This window comes from Ovis aries, chromosome 13 (assembly GCF_016772045.2).
Source record: "Ovis aries strain OAR_USU_Benz2616 breed Rambouillet chromosome 13, ARS-UI_Ramb_v3.0, whole genome shotgun sequence".
Taxonomy (NCBI): domain Eukaryota; kingdom Metazoa; phylum Chordata; class Mammalia; order Artiodactyla; family Bovidae; genus Ovis; species Ovis aries.
The window spans coordinates 59,113,913-59,136,659 of NC_056066.1; the positions used below are offsets into that span (position 1 = coordinate 59,113,913).

Below are 22,747 nucleotides of genomic sequence, written 5' to 3' on the forward strand. Positions count from 1 at the left end.
TCATAATAAATTCCTATAAAGGAAGCATATATATAGCTATTTTAGAGTTTTTGACAAAACAGAAAATGCTTATGATATGTTAAAAGGAAAAGTAGGCTGGAAGTTATATATTCATATGATCTCTGGATGTTAATTCCTTTTTAAATATTGGGAAAAAAAGGCTAGTAGGAAAGTGCTGAATTAAGAGTAATATGCTTCTATATCTGTATTTTTACATATGAGACGAATGGTGTAGTGGTTTCTCAATTTTGTTCTTACAAACAATAACTGTGATGAAGAACTGATTACATGCATCTCTGACCCAGAAATTTCAATTCGGAGACTTGGTTATTCTGTCATAGAACCCTGTCAATTTCCTGCATTCATGGCTTATAATATTAATAAATGAATGCATGCCTGTATATGTGTATGGACTTTTAAAACAGGGCTTCCCTCTGTCACACCATAAGCTCCAAATGAGAAGGTTTTATCTTTCTTGGTTGTAGCCAAGTCTTGAGAAGGCAATGGCACCCCACTCCAGTGTTCTTGCCTGGAAAATCCCATGGGCAGAAGAGCCTGGTAGGCTGCAGTCCGTGGGGTTGATGAGTGTCAGACATGACTGAGCGACTTCACTTTCATGCACTGGAGAAGGAAATGGCAACCCACTCCAGTGTTCTTGCCTGGAGAATCCCAGGGACGGGGGAGCCTGGTGGGCTGCCATCTATGGGGTCGCACAGAGTCGGACACAACTGAAGCAACTTAGCAGCAGCAGCAGCAGCAGCAGCAGCCAAGTCTTAAGCCCAGGGTCCTGCACACAGTGGATGCTCAGTAAATAACTGCTGACTAAATGGATGAGAACATAACCTTAAGAAATATTTCAAACCAGGATGAAAGGGAGCGAAATTTTAAAGCCAAATAGCTCCCCTAAAAGGCTGCATAAACCTTACACTCCCTAAAACATGTGAGAATGCCCATCACATCACGTAAAGGCAGGGAAAAAAAAACTTATGGTAACCTAAAAAGGAGAAGAAGATCGCTCCTCTTGGGCTTTAAGAAATATAAAAGTATCCCACTGTATTCATAGCACATATAAATTCCGTTATTTATATGTTTATGCTGTTTTATTAGGACTTTCATTAAAAAAATTTTAGCTGAATCAAATCTGTGTAAGAAGCTGATACATTAAGCCTATCTTTCATCCACTTATTACAACAGCTCCTCCAATATGTTTGATTTTTATTCTGTATTTTCCTCAGATCTGTGGGAGTGTAAAGTGCATGCAGGCAACTCTCTCATCATTTTCTCAGCTGTTTCCTTCCACTGTTTTTTACCCCCAGGTTAAGGATGTGAGATCCAGGTGAAATCCAGCACCAAACCTCTTGCCCCAGGGATGGACCTGCCAGGCCAGTTCAGCAGCACCCAGGGGACATTTAAGACAAGCCCTCAGGGTCCCGGGGGGCAGCACTGCAGCAACACTTGACGAGCTGGCAGGGTGGCCTTTCCTTTCTTGGAAAAATTAGTCTCTTGACTCAGGGAATCTGAGCACCTCCATACAAACGTACACAGGGTCTCCCCACTGAAAAGCTGCACAGATCTGTTTTTATATAAAAAGTATGCATGTCACATGCACAGCAATGCTGCAGCCCCTTAAGATCAGACAAACCAGCTTCTCTATGCCCCATTAAGAAACCTTAAGCAACTTCTGTTCTGCAAAAGAGCATCAGGTATCTTGAGTGGCCGCAGGTGAAGAAAGCTGGACTCATCTGACTTAATAAAGAGCTCAGGTGTCTGGACACCCACGAGGGTGAGAGTCTCTGCGGGCTCTGAGTCACGTCTCTTGGCTTCACTATCCCCAGCAGACACACATGGGGTAAACCTAAAGAGCGGACCAGCAAGTGGAGGACCTTTTAAGCCAGAAAAGGGATGACTGTTAAGAGGAGAAGTATCCATCAGAGGAGAGTAACGAAGGGGGAGCCACTATTCGTGGACAGAGACTCCACCTCCGCCTCGTGCACAGGCTAGCCGGTGGCTGCGGGAAGACGGGGCAGGGCCAGGACTCTGCCTGTGTCCCTGAAGTCAGGCCTCTGGAGAGCCATGCTAAGGCACTGAGCTGCTCCAATGCTACGTAGGAAGCAAGTGAGATTTTTAAGTGACTTTTATTTACTCCCTGAATGAAAAGGCTCAATAATCAATTCTGGCCTCCTACTTTTCAAAACATTTAAAAACTCTGATCCAGGACTGCCAGGATTTCACCCAGCTTTTAGAATTCGAGAAGCACCCTGCGCTGCCCTTCACCTGGGCCATGTGTTTGTTTTGTAAAGGGAGCCAGCCCTGAAGAAACACTCAGATTCTGTTTTTCAACCCATGGGTCAGAATCGACAAGAATAAAATCCTCCAGGGATGAAAGGGTAACAAAACCTGCCAAGCAACTCTGGTTCACGTGACTTCAGCAGGAGCCGCAGCAAGAGAAGCAACTGAAGGAGAAGAAAAGCCAGGCAGGGTGCAGACACGCCAGGACTTCCGACCCACGCAAGGAGCATCTCTCGGTAAGTGCTTCGTGAATGCCACAGGCTGAGCAGGTATTTGTTACTACTAATAAAGTGAAATTTAAGTTTTTCTGTATCTCCTCCATGCCTTTAAAATAGAACTATTGGAATATCAGTAATATTTTAAAATTCAGAAGTATTGCGCACCTTTTCCTCTCAAAAAACAGCCCTCATTTTTTCATTTAAGCCAAGAAAATTTAAAATGGAATGTTTTTAAGAATGGGACCAATTTTATTTTTAAATTTTAAATGCTGCCATTTATTGATTCCTCATGTGGGAAGTAAGTAAGTCAGCCTCAAGGCCATGTCCAAACTCTCAGTTCTCAATCTGCACCAATAATAAGAATGTCGTGTTTGCTGTGATTGTTCTGAGTGGATATCCCGAAATGCAGTTTCCCTCTTCAAATCAAAGTGGCTGAAGAAATAAATACTCCTTTTAGGAATTAGCATGTTGTGATTAAGACATCTATTTTACTAGATAGCTAGATGGTCTGAGTTCAAAATTAGTCTAATATGCTAAAGCTCAAATAGTTGAAGAAAAACACCATTAACTTGTAGGATGCTCTGGACATCATTCTGAGCCTAGAGATGATCGAAAAGACACACAAAATTTTCATCGATGCAGCTACAGTGACTTTAAGACAAACACACAGTAAATGGAGAGAGAGTCGACATTCATTGTCCGAAGGTCTCACTACTCCAGGGGACTGGTGGGTACTAAGCACCCCCATCTGACTTAAGCATCGAGCACCCTCCCAGGCTAGGCTCAGGAGGAAACACTCACCCATCCACTCCCATACCCCTGGGTCCCCGGACCTTACGAGACAGGTTCTATCATATACCCCCTCCTGCAGTCCAGAAGATAAAGACTACATTGTTTAATCCCTGTTAAGTTGACATTAACCAGGTAATATTAATGCTCTAAAACAGAAGTATACTAGAGTATATGGCAAAATACCACAGGTTCATCTTTAAAGATGCCCATGATCTATTTACTAACAGGAATAACCTTTAAGTAAGTGTTTCAGCAAAGTAATTAATTTATACAGGATGTTGCCAACCTGTCCTGAAAAGTCTATACAACAACTTAAATCCCATCATAATAAAATTCAAAACGACTGCCCTGAAGTGTTCAAGTGGCAATACCTGGTACCAAACCCACATTACTGGCTTTGTTTTGGGCTGTTTAAGGCTTGTTAGTGGGGTTGGAGAGGAGGACTACAGAAGGACAGAGAAGAAAGAAAAAAAGAAGGAAAATATACTCACTGGCTCTCACAGTTAGGATAGTAAGGAATTGTGAAATAACTTCTTGGAAATATTTTATGCTTGGACAAAAAACATAAAAGGTTAAATTATTCCATTCTGAGAACTAGAATTAGAAATCATGTGTGATTGCTAATACCACAAAAAGGAAAAAATCTTAACACCATCCTTAACCATAGCCTTGGTAATTATTTCTATGGAAGGATATTCTACAAAATCTCTTAGATGTCATATGTCTTCAGTCAACTGACTGTAAAATCTTCTAACATTATTCATTGTCTGGAAGCTATTTAATTCTACTGTACACTATACATATTTTATTACTATTATTTTTGGGCCATTCTCCTACCCGGGACAGAACTCATGCCCCACCCACCCCCTGCCCCTCAGTGGAAGCAGAGTCTAAGCCACTGGACCACCAGGAAAGTCCCATTATATACATATTAATGATGTTTTTGCTGTGCTCAGTTGCTAAGTCATGTCTGATTCTTTGCGATCACATGGACTGTAGCCTGCCAGGCTCCTCTGTCTATGGGGTTTTCCAGGGAAAAATACTGGAGCAGGTTACCATTTCCCACTCCAGGGGATCTTCCCAACCCAGGGATCGAACATTCCTGTGGCTCCTGCATTGGCAGGCGATTCTTTACCACTATACCACCTGTGAAGCCTTATTTTAATGAGGCTACTCATTTAAAAAAAAAAAAAAGGTCTGAACAAAGAACTTCTATATCTGCTCCTGCTTCATGAAACACAATGATAACTCCCGCTCTTTCTAAAGCCTTTAAAACACACAGTTTAAATAAAACTTTTTGCGGAAGAAAAAAAATGGCTCAAAAATAAAAGACTGTACTTCCCTCACTTGAAAAATATTGCTTATATTTCTTGGAAATTAGTGATAAAAAGTCACATGTTTAACAATTACAGTTTCATGATGACTACAATAGTTGATTTCACATTACAGAAACAAAACAACAACAAATCACCAAGAACAGAGGTTGGAAATGCCTGCAAAGCTGAAAATGGTGTTCATTTACGACTTCAAGAGAAAAAATTGCCAGGCCCTAAACGGTTGATCCCTGTAGGAATTTTCACGTTATCCACCTCGTGGAGGTTAAACCAACAGCAAGAACTATTCACATTCAATAGCATTGGAGTCTCCAAAGGCTTCATTTCAAGGCTGTCCTTGAAAAGCTCGTGTTGAAGCAATGAAAATAAAGTTGGGGACCCTTCCCACAATGTGACATTCTAGCACTCCCCAGTTTCTAAATTCCAAAGCGAACCTGAGCTAAAAGGAAGACTGGGCAACTGTGAACAATTCACCACAGAACTAGAGGTGGAAAGGCAGCTGATTAACCCTAACTACGCTCCACTGCCCATCTCTTTATAAGGGACGGAAGGGACTTAGCCCTTGTATTGCCCTGAAGGACAACAGGTTACACATGGGACTTGTCTTTATTTAATTATCACAAACCACTGAAAATACCCATTCCTCTGGGCGCTGTATGAGGTGGAGTCTGTCAGTGAAGTGGGGCTAACATTTCTGTGATGAGGCCAGCTGGTTTTACTTTGACCATAAGCTTAAAAACATCAACCAAGACAACAAACTGAAAAATACTCCAAACCTCCTTCCCATGCTAAAGCTAAACGCAGGAGAAAATGTAATAAACTATGGTACATGGTTTACATTTAACCAAAATTCTTAACAGAGAAGCATTTCTTTTCATTTCAGGAAGGTATTTCTTTCCAACTGGATTTCTGTTTTCATGATAAAGGTTGTATCTATTTTAGAGACTAGATATGAAATGTGTTAATTATAATGATGACTCTGTACTTTATAAAAAATGTCTCTAAAATTATGCCATAATGTTTTCTGTTTGGGACCATCAACAAACATTCACTGAACTAGAGTAAAATGTAACCTGGCATATCTGGGCAGCAGCTGCTTTTTATTTTTGAAGCATGATGCATAAAAAGAAAACTATACAATGAAAATGCATACATTTTAAAAATCCACAGCCCTCAATCAGCATTTATCGTTTTTCCTGGCTCACAGTTTTAAAAGCACAGAGATAACTCAAAAATGTTGCCTCATCCATACTTTCAAATGGTATTTGCAATAATGATGTGGAAAGGTAAGGGATCTAATGTGAAATCTGAGATTAACACTGGTCAAAAGTAAATGGGTTTTTTAAAACAGGAAGGAGGAATAGGAAATGATGACTTTTTTTTTTTTTAACAGAAACTTAGAAATAAGACTCATAAATAAGGAAAAAACTTACTAACAATAAAGACATTTTACCTGATCATTTTTCTTCCCTAAATTCCCAAGGATGGTATCTGCATGCTAAGAATAATTAATTAAAACACCTATTCATGCATCTCTATAGAGTTCAAGAGAGGCAACTAAATTATTATCAAATAATCTTATTAAAGATATCTTGTTTTTAATCACTAAGCCTTCTCTAAAAAAATTAAAATACATAAATTCATTTCAATAAGTTGAATTATGTGATCACAAAATTCCTTTTGATTTGTTGTTCCTTTTATTGAAAAGATATATCCTTATAATATGATACAGAATAACAGCCTAAGAAATCAGGATAATGCAAACCAGGACAGGATCTATATTCAAAATAAATATTTGAGATTTTTTTTTTCCTGCCAAGATAAAGGCAATAACACATGAAAATAAACTCAACATCATCAATCACTGGGGAAATGCATAGTAAAACCACAATGAATTACCATTACCAATTTAAAAAAAATTTTTAAATTGACTACACCCTGTGTTGGTGAGGATGTGGAGTAAACAGAAATGCTCATACTTTGCTGGTGGGGATATAAAATGGCACACTCACTTTGGAAAACAACCTGGCAATTTCTTAAGAAGTTAAACATAAACACCCATATGCGAGCTAGCTAGTTCACTCTTAGGTACTTACCTCAGGGATATGAAAACATAGGTCTACACAAAGACTTATGCACAAATGCTTACAGCACCTTATAGCATCCTAAAACTGGAAACAAGTCAGTGTCCTTCAGCAGATAAACCACATTGTGCCACATCCATTTGATGGAATACTGCTCAGCAGTAAAAAGGGAAAATGGTGATAAATGCAATGATGTGGATCAAATCTTAAAAGCATTATCCTAAGCGAAAAAAAAATCCAGGCAAGAAAATACACAAGTATAACTCCATTTATATAAAACTGCAGAATATGCCAACGCATCTATGGTGACAAGAGCACATTAAGAGATTATCCAGAGACAAGGATGCAAGGAGGATAGAGTAAAAGGGGCCCAAGAAAACTCTTACGGGGTAAAAGAAATGCTTAACGTGACTGTGGTGTGGGTTTCACAAGCACTTTCACAACACCCTAAATTCTGTCTATTGTTCCTTTAAAAGGAAGCTGAGAGGAGAACATTTCAAACCATGGTAATAAGAAGGCAACTGGAGCTCAAAGCATGAGCCAGCTGCAAGCCACAAAGCCTGGTCTTCTCGTGTGCACAGCCGTTTGCATCTTCATTTTTATTTATTTAAGGAATCTGACTCCCGAGGAAGCAGAGGAGGAACCCACCCACCCAGCAGTGGTGGAATGCGGCTTCTATCCTGATGAACTGTGCTCGGCTTTGTTTGAAGGGAAAGAGGCGGCTCCCCAGATTGCAAAGTTCTGTAGAAACCCTCATGGATCTGAAATACTTGCTCATTTACACAGACCAGGAAATTGCTCCAGGATTTCTCAGGAGTTGCATTTCATAACCAGACCCCTGTCTGCAGAGGAGGGCAGCTTCTCTTTGGCATATATTGTAACTATTCATAAGGAGCTGGCTATGTTTGTGCAGCTACTCAGGGCTGTTTATGTGCCTCAGAATGTTTACTGTATTCATGTGGATGAAAAGGCCCCAAAGAAGTATAAGACTGTGGTGCAATCCCTGGTTAATTGTTTTGAGAACATTTTTATTTCATCAAAGAGAGAGAAAATGGCTTACACTGGCTTTAGAAGACTGCAGGCAGATATTAACTGTATGAGAGATCTAGTGCATTCCAAATTTCAATGGAACTATGTCATTAATCTCTGCGGACAGGACTTTCCAATCAAAACCAACAAAGAAATCATACACTAAATCAGAAGCAAATGGAAAGATAAAAATATCACTCCCGGAGTAATCCAGCCACCAAGCATTAAATCTAAGACAAGTCAGAGCCATCTTGAATTCAGCCCTGAAGGAGACATCTACGTGTCTCCAAATGCAGGATTCAAGGTTGAGCCACCCCATAACTTAACCATTTATTTTGGAAGCGCTTACTATGTACTAACGAGGAAGTTTGTGGAGTTTGTGCTGACTGACATCCGCGCAAAAGACATGCTCCAGTGGTCCCAAGACATCCACGGCCCAGAGCGACACTACTGGGTGACTCTGAACAGACTGAAAGGTAAGAACAATCCAGCAGAGGGGTGTCTGTGCAGGCCAGCGGCAACAGCAGAAGTGTACCCTTAAAGATTCTACTTCAGCTCTTTGACTAGGCAACCAGCTCTACATATTCTGTAGGACCTCCCACTTAGGTGGCTGTTGGTGGGGGTGGGGGGGGGTGCAGGGTGTCTCTGCTTTTAGGGGTCTGGGGTTTGCCAGGCTCACTGCTTTGTTCCCTCTCCAGAAGGAAATGCCAGCATTCTGCGTCTCCCCAAATAGAGCCCTTTGAAACTTCTGAGCACAGATCACTGGAAAGTTCTTCCTTTCTTCATTTACTTATTACATACCGCTGAATACCTACTAGTACTATATATCATGCTAGGGGCTCTTTAAGAATGGAAAATATTAAAACTAGCCATTGTGGGTGGGTAGGTAGGTTTTCTGAGAGGCAGAGGGAAATATGATGCTTTCCTTTAAACAGGCTTGTTTGGTCTTTACATAAAGTTGACTGGCTCCAATTGGGGACGTGCCTTCGAGCTTGAATAGCTAAGTGAATAGGTCCAGGAAGACAGTACATACAATGAGTCCAGAAGAAACGGGGTTAGGACCTTTTTAACCACTGAAAATCCTTTCAGATTACCCGAGAGAGCTGTCTTTGTGCAGACAAGGGCACGCATTCTGAACGAGGTGGGGCTTTCTTTCCACCTGCTCACTGTGAGCCTGCCTGTCTTCTCCCTTAGATGCTCCGGGCTCCACCCCGAACGCTGGCTGGGAAGGAAATATTCGAGCTGTTAAATGGAGAAATAAGGAGGGAACAGTTCACGAAGGCTGTAAAGGTAAAAACAAAACCCAAGGGAGCTCCCTGGTGGCCTAATGGGTTAGGACTCCAGGCTTTTAACTGCTGGGGCCTGGGTTCCATCCCTGGTCTGGAAACAGATTCCACAAGCCAAGCAGCTCAGGAAAACAAAAAACAGAAACAAAACAAAACACACACCACAGGATGCCTTCAAATTTTACAAAAATTATACAACTTCTGCCTCAGTAACAGTAGGAAGAGGCTAATGGTCATGTATGAGATGATCCAATTAGCATGGTGTCAATTTTTTAAAAAACTTCTAACTACTCTCCAGACAGAAAAGTACACAAATTCTAAGAATCTGAGTCAATAAATTTTCACAAAGTAAACACACAACAGGACTGCAACTTCCAAAGTTTTCAGATAAAAATACATCAGCTATCTGGCTTTCCCCACTTGCTCCTAGAATTCAAACCCAAACATTTCTTTAAAATGAGCTCCCTGCCTCCCTGGGTCTATTAGAATAAAACGACTGAAAAACCCAAGTCTGTGCTCCTTGGTGGGATCAGCCAGCGAGACCCCACACTTCCAACACAGTTCCTGCTGAGAAAAGTCTCTTTGCTTTGCCCTCAGGAGGCTCTCCCCCCAGGAACTGTGAATTCTTTTGCTCCTTTGACTGGTGTCCCAGAGGTTTTAGTTACTGGGACAAAACACAGAAGCCAGATAGGGGGTGGAGGAGAGAGCGGTGTCTCTGTTTTGTGAACAGTCTAGAAGAGAATTAGCAGGATGCAGTGGGGTTCTCAGGCTCATCAGTTTGGGGAGATCACCTCCAGGTTGAAGAGCCAGAACCTGGCTCCTGGGGAGCAATTCGAGCGTACTCTTCTGGGTTGGCTCTCCCCGCCCACCCAGACCTGCGATGTGAAGATGGCAGAGAGGGGCAGACAGTCTCAGGGAGGAAATGATGGATGACAATTCACAACGTGACACAGACAAGTCCAGTAGAAAGATGGCAAGTTCTCTGGTGCACACAGGGAAGGGAAAACAGAGCATGCATGACCTCTGTGGGCCCGTAGCTCGTGGTGGACAGAGAATTCGCGGAGACTGCAGCAAGTCCCTGCGTGAGTCAGCTCTTCACATCACGGGGCCAGAGTGTTGCAGCTCATGACAGGCTAAAATTCTACAGAATTCACCTACAGCAGCCATTAAAGATTTCAGAAATCACTAACCAAACGAACAGAAGCTTCCCTTCCATCACAAGTTCATAGCTGAAAATAAAAGCCCCTTTCAAAGCAATTGTGGAAATCATGTTTAATCTGAACTTGCAAGACGCAGAGAGGCCTGAGAGAGACCTAAGAAGTGTGCCACTTGTCCACGTAGACGTGAACTGACAGCAAAACGAAGGCAGCTAAGTTTCTGTGTTCTCTCTGCAGGCCACTATGTCCAGGACACCTGCGTGTACGGACCAGGAGACTTGCCGTGGATCATTCAATCACCTTCTCTGTTTGCCAACCAATTTGACTCGACTGAGCCTCTTGTGGTCTCCTGCCTGGAGCGGTGGCACAGACTCAGAGTTCTAGGGCAGGCAGAGGGCCCTGTGGAGGCACACTGGCATTTCCAACGGGAGAGCCATTTTAATACGGAATTGAACCACTGAGTCCAAAGTTATAGAGACTGTTTGCCTTCTTATTGGTATCATTCTGTTATCTTGACTTGAAATCAGAGAACATTCAACCAAAAAAGAATGGAAAAATAATTCCTTGACAGAAGTTAGTCCTAAAATGAATTTAGAAACTTGCTACTGACAAAAAGACTCTGCTATTGATGATAAGCCACTTTCACAGTTTAGAGAAAGAAATCACAAGAGAAAAAATAATTCAAATTTCCACTGGTGACTAGGTAAGTGACATGGAGGCCTGACTGCCTCACTAAACTGTTACTGGAAATCAATATTCTCCAAACAGTTAGATCCAGGCTCAAGTTAGAGTAAGAATATATCTTATCTTAAAGATACTAATGTGTATGAGATTCTAATAAAGAACAAACTCCCACTGAAAATGAAAATATGCTTCTAGCAGTCCTCTTGGCTAGGAACAATGTAACTCTGTTCTAGAAATCCTAGAAAAACAAGGAAGAGTCTACTTCCTTTGGGTAAAAGGCAATTATGGAGTTGAAACACAACTTCTTACAAAGGCTGCCCCCAGGTTTCTGTGGGCTGGGATGGTCTGTATCTAAGCTGCCTATACCAGTCACAACCACAGGGAGCGCTGGGCATCTGAAATATGGCTGGAGTGACTGATAAGTGAACCTTAACTTAAAAAACTTTAATTAAATGTAAATAGTCACATGTAGCTGGTGGTTACCATACAGAACAGCACAGGTCAAAGGCGTGGACAGTCTTACTTCTCTCTACTCAAAGATTCAGGTCTTCCCCAAATCCACTAATCTTTGTTGTTTTGTCAAGGACTTTTTATACACTCTTTCTAAAAGAGCCCACAGAATCATACAGGGCTAGAAACATACAACTATTAAACAGCACAACTTAAAACAACTAAAATAAGGAAAAAGTAGGAACCACAGGACAGGACACTAAAGAAATAAATGTATAATTCAAGGACAAAGCATACCCTTCAGTGAATTGACACTTCTCAAACGCAGAAACTAAATGAGATTGCACTTAAGTCAACGAAAACAGCCCTTGAAAAGCATGGAACTACACAGAAGGAGAAGAGGTTCTGAAAGTAGAGTCTGCAAATCAAACCTGAGCTAACCACAGCACATTAAAATTTCCGTTGAAACAAATATTTCTTCCCCAAAGATACGTGATTCCAGGGAAAGCGCACAACAGAAGGTTAAGACCATCAGAGAATGTGAGCGCCCCAGACAGCCTGCTTACAGGCAGACACGGAGTTGATGGTCATGCTCTGAGTGGTGGTTCAGAAAGCTCAGGTTCACCACAATCATGCCCCCTACATTTTATAACAACTCTTTGCAAGTAAGTGCAAACCCCAGTACACTTTTAAATTAAATTAAATAAAAAATAAAAGAAGCTTACATTGTTTCAAGTTACATAAAAGATAAGCTTTCCTTCATTTCAATGTCAATTCATAGAACACGAATTCACACAACTGCCCTCAAAAGGCTCAAATGCTGCAATAAATCATTTCTGTAACAGTGAGATAAAAAATAAGAATAAAAAAAATAATAATAAGATAACTTAAAAACAAAGACTTCCCTGGTGGTCCAGCGGCTAAGACTCCGCCCTTCCAATGCAGGGGGCCTGGGTTCTATCCCCGGTGAGGGAGCTGGATCCTGCATGCTGCACCAAGACCTGGTGCAGCCACATAAATAAATAAAACACAGCTTAAAGTACAGAGGAATGAAGGGGGCTTCCCTGGTGGCTCAGTTGGTAAAGAATCCCCCTGCAGTGCAGGAGACCTGAGTTCCATTCCTGAGTCGGGAAGATACCCTAGGGAAGGAAACAGCAACCCACTCCAGTATTCTTGCCTGGGAAATCCCATGGACAGAAGATCCTGGCAGGCTACAGTCCATGAGGTTGCAAGGGTCGGACAGGACTAAGCGACTAAACCACCACCACAGTGGAATGAAGCAGCGTGAGATTTGGGGAAGCACAAGCTGGGTGTTAGTGGGGCATCAGGGCACCTCCCAGGAGGCCAAGACAAAGCCACAGCCTCCATGGACATCAGAACCAGCGGGAAGCTGCTGCGCTCTCTAGCCTGAGCCAGCCTCTGACTGACTGTGTTTATTCGTCATACTAAAGAACAAAATTAAATCACATGTAAAACAATCTGAGCAATATTTCTAAAGATTATATCTTAAAGGTGATCCTGAGACAAATAGGGATCTTGAGATAATTTCTCTTAAGATTCTGGGAACAGAACCTGCTTGTGAACATGTAGAGTCTACTGTTCCATTTTCCTATTGTGTTTTCCTTACATGTAAAAATTTAAAGCTGCCTGTGCTGTATGCTACGTGATTTCCTAAGGCTTACTCTTCATCGAGACCATGAAGATGGCAGAAAGGAAACAACTGAAGGAGGCTGGGCCCGAAAAGCAGAATTCACCACCTGCTTTTGAAGTGCCTCCTTCTTTATTTTCTCCCCTTTCCACTCTGCTCACTCCATGATAAAAACTAAAACAAAACAAAAAACCAGTGTATGAGTGTAAATTTTTGTTTCATTTCTGACTTTAAAACATCCACACCCTGCGCTCAGTTGTCACAAAGCCCACTAAATAAAGCCAGGTCAGCAAGCCAGATGCAGATGCTACCGCCCACACCTCGACTGATTGATGCTTTCCAACTGTGATGCTGAAGAAGACTCTTTAGGGTCCTTTGGACGGCAAGGAGATCAAACCAGTCAATCGTAAAGGAAATCAACCAGGAGTACTCATGGGAAGGACTGAAGCTGAAGATCCAATACTTTGGCCACCTGATGCAAAGAGCTGACTCACTGGACAATACCTTGATGTTGGGAAAGACTGAGGACAGGAGAAGAGGGTGACAGAGGATGAGATGGTTGGATGGCATCATCGACTCAATGGATATGAGTTTGAGCAAACTCTAGGAGATAGTGAAGGACAGGGAAGCCTGGTGTACTGCACTCCATTAGGTGGCAAAGAGGCAGACACGACTGAGCGAAGGAACACCATCACTACCACCTTTAACATCCAGGTCAGCTTCTCAAGCTTACCTGTGCATACCAATCCCCCGGGAGGCTCTTGTTAAAATGAAGTTTTTGATTCCACAGGTCTGAGGAGGGGCCTGGGAGTCTGTATTTCTTAAAAAAACAAAAGCAAAACCCTCCCAGGTGACGCCAGTATTCGCAGGACCATGGCTCATGTTTTGAGTAACAAGCACACCATTTATTTTGCAACCCGTGGTTACTCCAATGTGTTTCTTCTTATTACAAGCAGGGACGAACACAGTGGGGAATTCTATTAGTTTTGTGGCTAGTGTTTTGTTTACCATGAAAACAGAAAAGCCTAGCAACTACATCTCTTTGGTCTCCATTTCCTAAAGTCAAGCGCATGGCGTGTATTTTAGAACACAAAGCCAGGGCAACTTCAAACCCTGGAGTCTCTTCTGGTGAACCAAAAAGCCCAGTGCCCACGGAATTACAGAGGGAAAAGTGGAGAAAGTGCACACCCTCAGCATCACTCCTGATACTGTTCTTCTTTTTAAACGTAACATTCTATCATGTTTGTTTACGTGTTTATTCCTTCCTGTTTCCAAGAAAGTGTTCTTGTACAGAGGAAACACAGTTCTAACCCCTGGACTGCCAGAGAAGTCCCTGACATCGTTCTTACGACATTGGTTCCTCTAAATTTCAGACATTATCTAAAACATGAAAAATACTTGCTTTAGATTTCTACACTGTGGCCTTATCTCCCTTCATTCACATTTTCACGACGCACCACAGCTCCTGAAACTGCACCATCATTCCTCCTTTGGGTACTTGGGCAGAAGTGGTTGGTGTTCACCTCTGCTTCTGGGGTGTCCAGCTAGACTGCAATCCCTAGGCTCCTGGAGGTAGGTGTGGTCACATGACTAAGTTCTGGCCAATGGCATGTGAGCAGAAGCAGTAAGTACTACACCCAGGTCTGGCCCATAAAATACAAGGCTCTCAATGTTGGCTGCATGAGTGACTGAATGAATGACTCCCACCAAGGGCACCACTGACTGTCCCAGGCTCTAATTTTCTAAACCACAGTGTTATCAGTTGAATTATGCTCCCCCCTCCCTCCTAACAAATGTTGAGGTCCTAACCCCTGGGATGTTAGAATGTCACCTCCTATAGATGCAGTCAGTTAAGATGCAGTCACTGCGTGGGCTGGTATTATTACAAAAAGGGGGGAATTGAGACACAAAGACACGCTCCACAGAGGGAAGACTGTGCGGACAGATACAGGGAGAGGCAGCCATGGACAAGCCAGGGAGAGAGGTCTGGAACAGATCCTCCCCTCACTGCCCTCGGGAAGAACCAGCCCAGCCAACACTGTGACTGCAGACTTCAAGCCTCCAGAAGGGTAAGAAACTAAATGTCTGTTAGGTCACCCAGTCTGCAGCGCCTGGTTACGGGAGCCCTAGCAAACTAATACTAATAGGTTGAGGCAGATACTCAACCTACCTCTGTGTGCAAAGGCGATTTTTAAGGAGATGACCTAAGTGAAAAAAGTAAAATATTGCTCTTCTGACGACAGACTGATTTTTAAGGGAAGCTGGTCCCTAAGGTTGGTTCCTGGGTTATACAGCCAGGGTGCCGTCTTGACTGTGGGCAGTCTCGGGTGCCCTGCGGCCCGTTAGGTGGTGGGAGGAGCCGGCACTCCAGTTCTCACCTGGTCTTGGCTGCTGCTTGTGCAGTCCTGATGAGGTCACTTCCCCCTTCCCCCTGCTTCCTTCCCTTCCCTTGAAGCGCTGGACGATGACTTTCAGAAGTTGACTAGCACTTTGTTCCGAGACAACAGAATGACTTTACAACTCCCGAGTGGCACTGCCTTTCCATGAAATAACATCAATGTTTGTGTAGAGCTGTTCTGCAGAGCACACTCCTGTTCTGCTGCAGGTCTGTCACAATGGCTACCACCAAGGACATCCAAGGTCAGCCAGAGAAGAAGACAACTGCACACCGATCTAAGAGATGGTCACCTGCTGTGGGTCAGGGAGAAAAGTCTGATTCCTTTAGATCACTGAGCCTCCCAGCAGAAATCAAAAACAAAGAAAGAAAGAAAAGAAATACGTGGGGGCTCCACACTAATCCTGAAATCCTGACGTAGGGCCTGAGGTGGGGAGTGGGGACTTAAAAAACCACTGCGGTGACTCTATAGCGCGGCCTGGGCTGGGAACCACTGGTTTAGGGCATCGTCTGACTGCTTTAAGATTTCAGCTTAATTTCCCACCTTCTCATATTTACATTCTTTCAAGCAAGCTTCCAGAGGGCACCTGTGGATGTATTTGACACAGACAATGCCTCACACACTACTTGTTAAAACACACACACACCTGAACACAGAGAGGTTCCTTTTCTGCTCATGGGAACCCCAGGCCAGCTGAGTTCCCTCTCTTTCACGACGCTTCTCTCATAGGCTCCTTTTCCTTACTTGCTCTTGTTTAATCTTTTCTCTCTGTCCATCTTGCACAGACCTACACATTGTCGCCCCCAGGGCTCTCTGCTGCTGCAAAGGCATCAACAGCCTCCGGTGATAGCACTGCCCTCCCGCCCCCATCCCGGGGAGCTGCTCCTCAGCCTGGTGCTCCTAGTTTCCACCAGGCAGTCTGACTCACACCCCTGGCTTCTCCCTGCTCCTGAGCGGCCCAGGCAGTGATGGCACCTCGAGCCCCCACCTTCTCAGGCTGCCTGGGCACTTCCTCTCCTGAATACGGCCGCAGCTTGTCCTCTCCCACCTATTGCCACCCCCACAGCGTACCCACCATCACTAACACCATCTCTCAAACTGCAGGCCTTCCCCTGCCTAATGTACTGTCAGCATCTTAATATTTTTCTGTAAATCTACCCATTGTTTTTACTTAAATTTACTTGAAACATTCGCTTGATCTTGCTAAGTATAAAAATAGTGTGTGTGTGTACATGCTAAGTCATGTCTGTCTCTTTGCAACCCCATGGACTGCAGCCTGCCGGGTTCCTCTGACCATGGGATTTAGGAAGCATAGAAATGCAGAGAACAAATCTCTGGAGGCCTGCCTGCCCAAGCTCTGAGCGTAAGGCCCATTCTCCTGGGAGCTCAGTGAGTGTTGGAGATGCATTTAAACCATTCCAGGACCAAATGGAGACTTTCCCTGCAGGGCAGGCACGTGACAGAAGGCACGGGAAACGGGAGCTGCCGTCCTGCCAGGCAATGTCTCGTGAGGATGTTTGGGGGTCCTTCCTGTGGTCCCTGTACCAGCACTCCTACACTGACAGTGATGTCCCAATCTCTGGGAAAGCCTGACTGATGAGAACATGCTCTGCCTCCAAGGCCTAGAACAAATGCCTCCTTCATAAAGCCATTTCTCACCAGCACGGCCAGAAAGTTCTCTGGCCCCTCAACTCCAATAACATCCTTACAACCACTTGGTGACTGGCCTCAAGAAACAAAGAAGGGAATGGCAACCCACTCCAGTGTTCTTGCCTGGAGAATCCCCATGGACAGAGGAGCTTGGCAGGGAGTCCACAGGGCTGCAAAGAGTTGGACACAACTTACTGACTAAACAACAACTCAAGAAATAAAGTAGAATACGATTTTTCATATAACTTGATTCCTGCAGGCCTGCAGTCTCCTTAAGCACAGGGACCGAGTCATCCACATCCCACTTTCCCTGGGAACCCCTGTAACATCGTCTTTAATACCAGAGACATAATCAATACTGGACGATAAATGACACGGGTTGATTTGTAAATGCATTCTTTAAATTTTTCTTTTTTTGGTAAAAGCTTAATGAGACAGATTCCAAATTTCGTGATGGGCTCGATCCATAATCACCCCAAAGTAGAAACAACTAGATGCTCCCCGACTTCTTCACCACCCATCACCTTCTGTCTGCCTTTGAGCCTCAAATTAATGAAATCACATTTCAGTGAGTCCTCCTCTGCGTCTGGCTTCTTTGCAGAGAAGTCATTCTGAAACTAAAGTCATCCAGCCTAGCTGGAAGCTGCCCCCAGCTTCCCACTGTTCTGAGGATAAAATCCACAACCCCCGTGTGGCCACCCGGGCCTACGGAAGGTGACCCCTGCCTAGCCCTCCACCTCACCCACTTCTCCTCTCCTGTCCCCACCCCCCACCACACTTTCTGTTCCTTCAACTAGCAAAATCCTCTGCCACTTCTCAGCTTAGGCTCAAACCTTCCTCAGCAGGCTCCTTCCTGCCCTCAGGTCTTAAATCTGCAGAGGTGCCTCCACTGGCCACCGGGAGGCCTTGTTCCCTCTGGGACCTCAGCCTCTGCGCTTCCTTCCTGGCTGCTGGCACAATCAGCATTACCTTGCTCAGTTACCTGAGTGTCTCTCCAACTGGAAAGTGGGCTCCATGAAGGCAGGGACTGGATCAATCTTACCTACCATGTACCCCATTCCACAGTTGCCAGGATGGGGCTGGCCCACGACAGCTGTTTTATGAAAGCTGCTGAATCAAAGAATAACTCACAACAGGGAGAAACACCATCCTGGGAAGCCTAAGGAAACCCAAGCAGAGCTAATGTGGGTGAAAATGCAGTCAGTGACATTTTGGCATCCATGACATTAAAATAAATGCCAGGTTCTCCACGGACAGGTGGAACACCAAGACACAGAGGTCCCAGGCTGTGCAGCAACCCCGGAGAGCAAAGTCCTCTGTACCCTCTCATGTGAGCTGAGCGGGCACTCTTACCTCACGTGCGTGCTTATGGGTGTGAGCGTCTACTGAGGACATGCAACACGCCTGGACAGAACAAGGCAAGGGTGAAGAGACAGACAAGCCCTGCTCCCACTTTCAAACACGTCCCAGCGGAGCACAGGGGATGGCAAGGGCAGTGGAGACAAACTGTGAGCCTGCAGTGACAGACGCGCACTGTTACATCCTTGTCCCAGCTCAGGAATGCTCACAGCCGAGCATGGACCCTAACATGAAGGGGCCTCAGTTGACGGTGAGGAATCAGGATAGGTTCATTAACTGGAACGAATATACCACTGGCGTGGATGTGGATACAGGGGGAGGCCGTGCACACATGGGGGCAGAGGGCCTGTGAGAAACCCTTTACTTTCCTCTTAATTCTGCTATGCACGTCAAATTGCTCTAAAAGTAAAGTCCTATTTATAAAAAGAAAAAAGAAAATGAGAATGAAGAAACTCCCATAGTTCAGTGGGAAAAGTACCACACAACCAGCAAGTACATTCTAATGAGATCCGTGGGATAACCAGGCTCCCAGGGAATGGGGAAGGAGGCTGGGCTCACACAGGAAGCAACGGCTCTGAACTAAGGTTCTGGGAGCAGGTCTCTGCCCGCTAGAGGGAATAAAGGCACCAGAGAGGACAGGTGGGCAGGGACACGGCACAAGAGGTGGTCTGAGTCTCTACCTCCAAGGATGGGACAGAAGATGGATTCAAAGCAAGGATGGGGATACAAGGGTTTTATGCAGAGAAGCAACTCATGAGATCCATGTCTCAGAAAGAATTGAGAGATGCTGAAATAACACACAGAGGGAGCGAGCCCAAACCATCTGATGACTTCAGACACTGAGAAGGAACAAATGATGTCAACGACTCACCGTGTGACAAACTTCTGCTTTGATCTCTTTCAGGGCTCGCTCAGAAAACACGCAACCACAGCACCGGAGGAAGCAAAACCTGGAGAGACAATCCAACGTGGACAATGACTTAAATAACAACTTAAAGATTAGTACTCACGTTATCGATTAATAGTTATTCTGTCTACACAAAGGCCAAGAACCACAAAGAGAAAAATGGTTATATCTGATTCCCTTAAGAAAAAAAAAAAAAAAACCAGTGTGTCCTAAATAAGTAAGTCAGACCCACACATGAGGTATCCCCCACTTTTTGAAAGTTTGCTTTAGGCTACTTCATTCTTTATGAAAGACCTACACTTGCATTTTTTGAAAACCTACATGAGCACCTATTTTTACTAATGGAAAGAAATTAAAAGTGGATTTTTGCTTTTATGAAACAAGGCAAAAAAGTAGAAATTAGCATTCAGTGTTTTGCAGAGAGCTATTACACAGGTAGCTTGCACTCCAAACTCCTTCCAGCTAACTATATTCACCATCTCAGCATCAAGCTGCCAATAGCTCTGAATTATGTCTGTGAGCATCAGGCCTTTATTCCTATTTATTTTGTGCATGTGTAAGTAAGGTGTGTCCTAAGGTAACTGCTTCCTCATTTTATAAGAAAAATTCTTATAAAATATTGTACAAATTTAGGGAAAGCTCTATTTTTCAGATAGAGGAGAAACCCATATATTGAAATTAAAACCACAAACAAAGGCCACAGTTCCACTCCCACCTTCGTGCAATAATCCTTTGGAAAAAAAACTAACGATAAAAATAAATAAACGCATTTTTAAAAAACTCCACAAAAGTCAAAAGACAGAATAGGAACTCAGGGAGAAAATATTTTAAATATATATGAGACTCAGGGTTTTTTGGGCCACTACATGCAGCATGTGGGATCTCAGTTCCCCAACCAGAAATTGAACCCACGTTCCCTGTATTGGAAGCACACAGTCATAACCACTGGACCATCAGGGAAGTCCCAAGATTCAGAGTTTATGAATATTCAAAATGGTCTTTAAAAGCAAAAATAAACAATACAGAAAAATGGGCAAAGGGCCTTGACACGTGGTTGAGAAGAGAAACATAAATGGTCAGAACACATAAACAATGCTTAACCCCCATCTGTGAAAAGAAGAGAAGCGAAAAGCAAAGGAGAAAAAGAAAGATATAAGCATCTGAATGCAGAGTTCCAAAGAATAGCAAGAAGAGATAAGAAAGTCTTCCTCAGCAATCAATGCAAAGAAATAGAGAAAAAGAACAGAATGGGAAAGACTAGAGATCTCTTCAAGAAAATTAGAGATACCAAGGGAACATCTCATGCAAAGATGGGCTCAATAAAGGACAGAAATGGTATGGACCTAAAAGAAGCAGAAGATATTAACAAGAGGTGGTAAGAATATACAGAACTGTACAAAAAAGATCTTCACGACCAAGATAATCACGATGCTGTGATTACTAACCTAGAGCCAGACATCCTGGAATGTGAAGTCAAGTGGGCCTTCGGAAGCATCACTACAAACAAAGCTAGTGGAGGTGATGGAATTCCAGTTGAGCTGTTTCAAATCCTGAAAGATGATGCTGTGAAAGTGCTGCACTCAATATGCCAACAAATTTGGAAAACTCCACAGTGGCCACAGGACTGGAAAAGCTCAGTTTTCATTCCAATCCCAAAGAAAGGCAATGCCAAGGAATGCTCAAACTACCACACAATTGCACTCATCTTACACACTAGCAAATAATGCTCAAAATTCTCCAAGCCAGATTTTAGCACTACGTGAACCATGAACTTCCAGCTGTTCAAACTGGTTTTAGAATAGGCAGAGGAACCAGAGATCAAATTGCCAACATCCGCTGGATCATCGATAAGCAAGAGCTCCAGAAAAACATCTATTTCTGATTTACTGACGATGCCAAAGCCTTTGACTGTGTAGATCACAATAAACTGTGGAAAATTCCGAGAGAGATGGGAATACCAGACCACCTGACCTGCGTCTTGAAAACCTATATGCAGGTCAGGAAGAAACACTTAGAACTGGACATGGAACAACAGACTGGTTCCAAATAGGAAAAGGAGTACATCAAGGCTGTATATTATCACCCTGCTTATTTAACTTATATGCAGAGTACATCATGAGAAATGTTGGGCTGGAGGAAGCACAAGCTGGAATCAAGATTGCCGGGAGAAATATCAATAACCTGAGATATGCAGATGACACCACCATTATGGCAGAAAGTGAAGAGGAACTAAAAAGCCTCTTGATGAAAGTGAAAGAGGAGAGTGAAAAAGTTGGCTTAAAGCTCAACATTCAGAAAACGAAGATCATGGCATCTGGTCCCATCACTTCATGGCAAATAGATGGGGAAACAGTGGCTGACTTTATTTTTCTGGGCTCCAAAATCACTGAAGATGGTGATTGCAGCAATGAAATTAAACCATGTTTACTCCTTGGAAGGAAAGTTATGACCAACCTAGACAGCATATTAAAAAGCAGAGACATTACTTTGCCAACAAAGGTCCATCTAGTCAAGGCTATGGTTTTTCCAGTAGTCATGTATGCATGTGAGAGTTGGACTATGAAGAAAGCTGAGTGCTGAAGAACTGATGCTTTTGAACTGTGGTGTTGAAGACTCTTGAGAGTCCCTTGAACTGCAAGGAAATCCAACCAGTTCATCCTAAAGGATATCAGTCCTGGGTGTTCTTTGGAAGGACTGATGCTAAAGCTGAAACTCCAATACTTATGCCACCTGATGTGAAGAGTTGACTCATTGGAAAAGACTCATGCTGGAAGGGATTGGGGGCAGGAGGAAAAGGGACGACAGAGGATGAGATGGCTGGATGGCATCACCAACTCGATGCACATGAGTTTGAGTGAACTCTGGGAGTTGGTGATGGACAGGGAGGCCTAGCGTGCTGTGATTCATGGGGTCGCAAAGTGTCGGACACGACTGAGTGACTGAACTGAACTGAACCCTCATCTATTAATTACACAAATGCATTTCAAACAAAGACACATACTGTTTTACTGATCAGGCAGTAATGAAAGAGTGTGAAGGTGACCAGCTGGAAACTCTCTGGGGAAACAGGTACATTTGTGAGTAGGTGGGTGTGACACACTACAGCATTTCAGGACGACAACTGGCAGCACTGGGTAAAGCATCACTCTTTTGAATTTTTCCTACAGAAATATTCCCTATGGAAACAAGTGTTCAGTTCAGTCACTCAGTTGTGTCTGACTCTCTGTGACCCCATAGACTGCAGCACATCAGGCTTCCCCGTCCATCACCAACTCCCAGAGCTTGCTCAAACTCATGTCCATTGAGTCAGTGATGCCATCTACCCATCTCATCCTCTATCATCCCCTTCTCCTCCCACCTTCCATCTTTCCCAGCATCAGGGTCTTTCCAAATGAGTCAGTTTTTCGCATCAGTATTGGAGTTTCAGCTTCAGCAGCAGTCCTTCCAATGAATATTCAGGACTG

At 43.6% G+C, this 22,747-nt stretch overlaps 2 protein-coding genes across 2 annotated transcripts in view; one reads left to right on the plus strand and one right to left on the minus strand.

Moving 5' to 3' along the window:
* RTF2 (replication termination factor 2) overlaps positions 1-22,747 on the minus strand; it is a 45,300-nt gene that overhangs the window by 10,912 nt on the left and 11,641 nt on the right. The window contains exon 5 of the mRNA XM_012188941.3: positions 19,248-19,326. Within this exon, the coding sequence (XP_012044331.1) occupies positions 19,248-19,326 (79 nt within the window). The remainder of the gene's footprint in view (positions 1-19,247; positions 19,327-22,747) is intronic.
* LOC101119068 (beta-1,3-galactosyl-O-glycosyl-glycoprotein beta-1,6-N-acetylglucosaminyltransferase 7) lies at positions 2,044-11,057 on the plus strand. Its single transcript, XM_027977021.2, is given in 4 exon segments — positions 2,044-2,525; positions 7,194-8,222; positions 8,941-9,036; positions 10,427-11,057. Coding segments are annotated over 3 exon segments (1,290 nt in total). The 5' UTR covers positions 2,044-2,525; positions 7,194-7,252; the 3' UTR covers positions 10,651-11,057.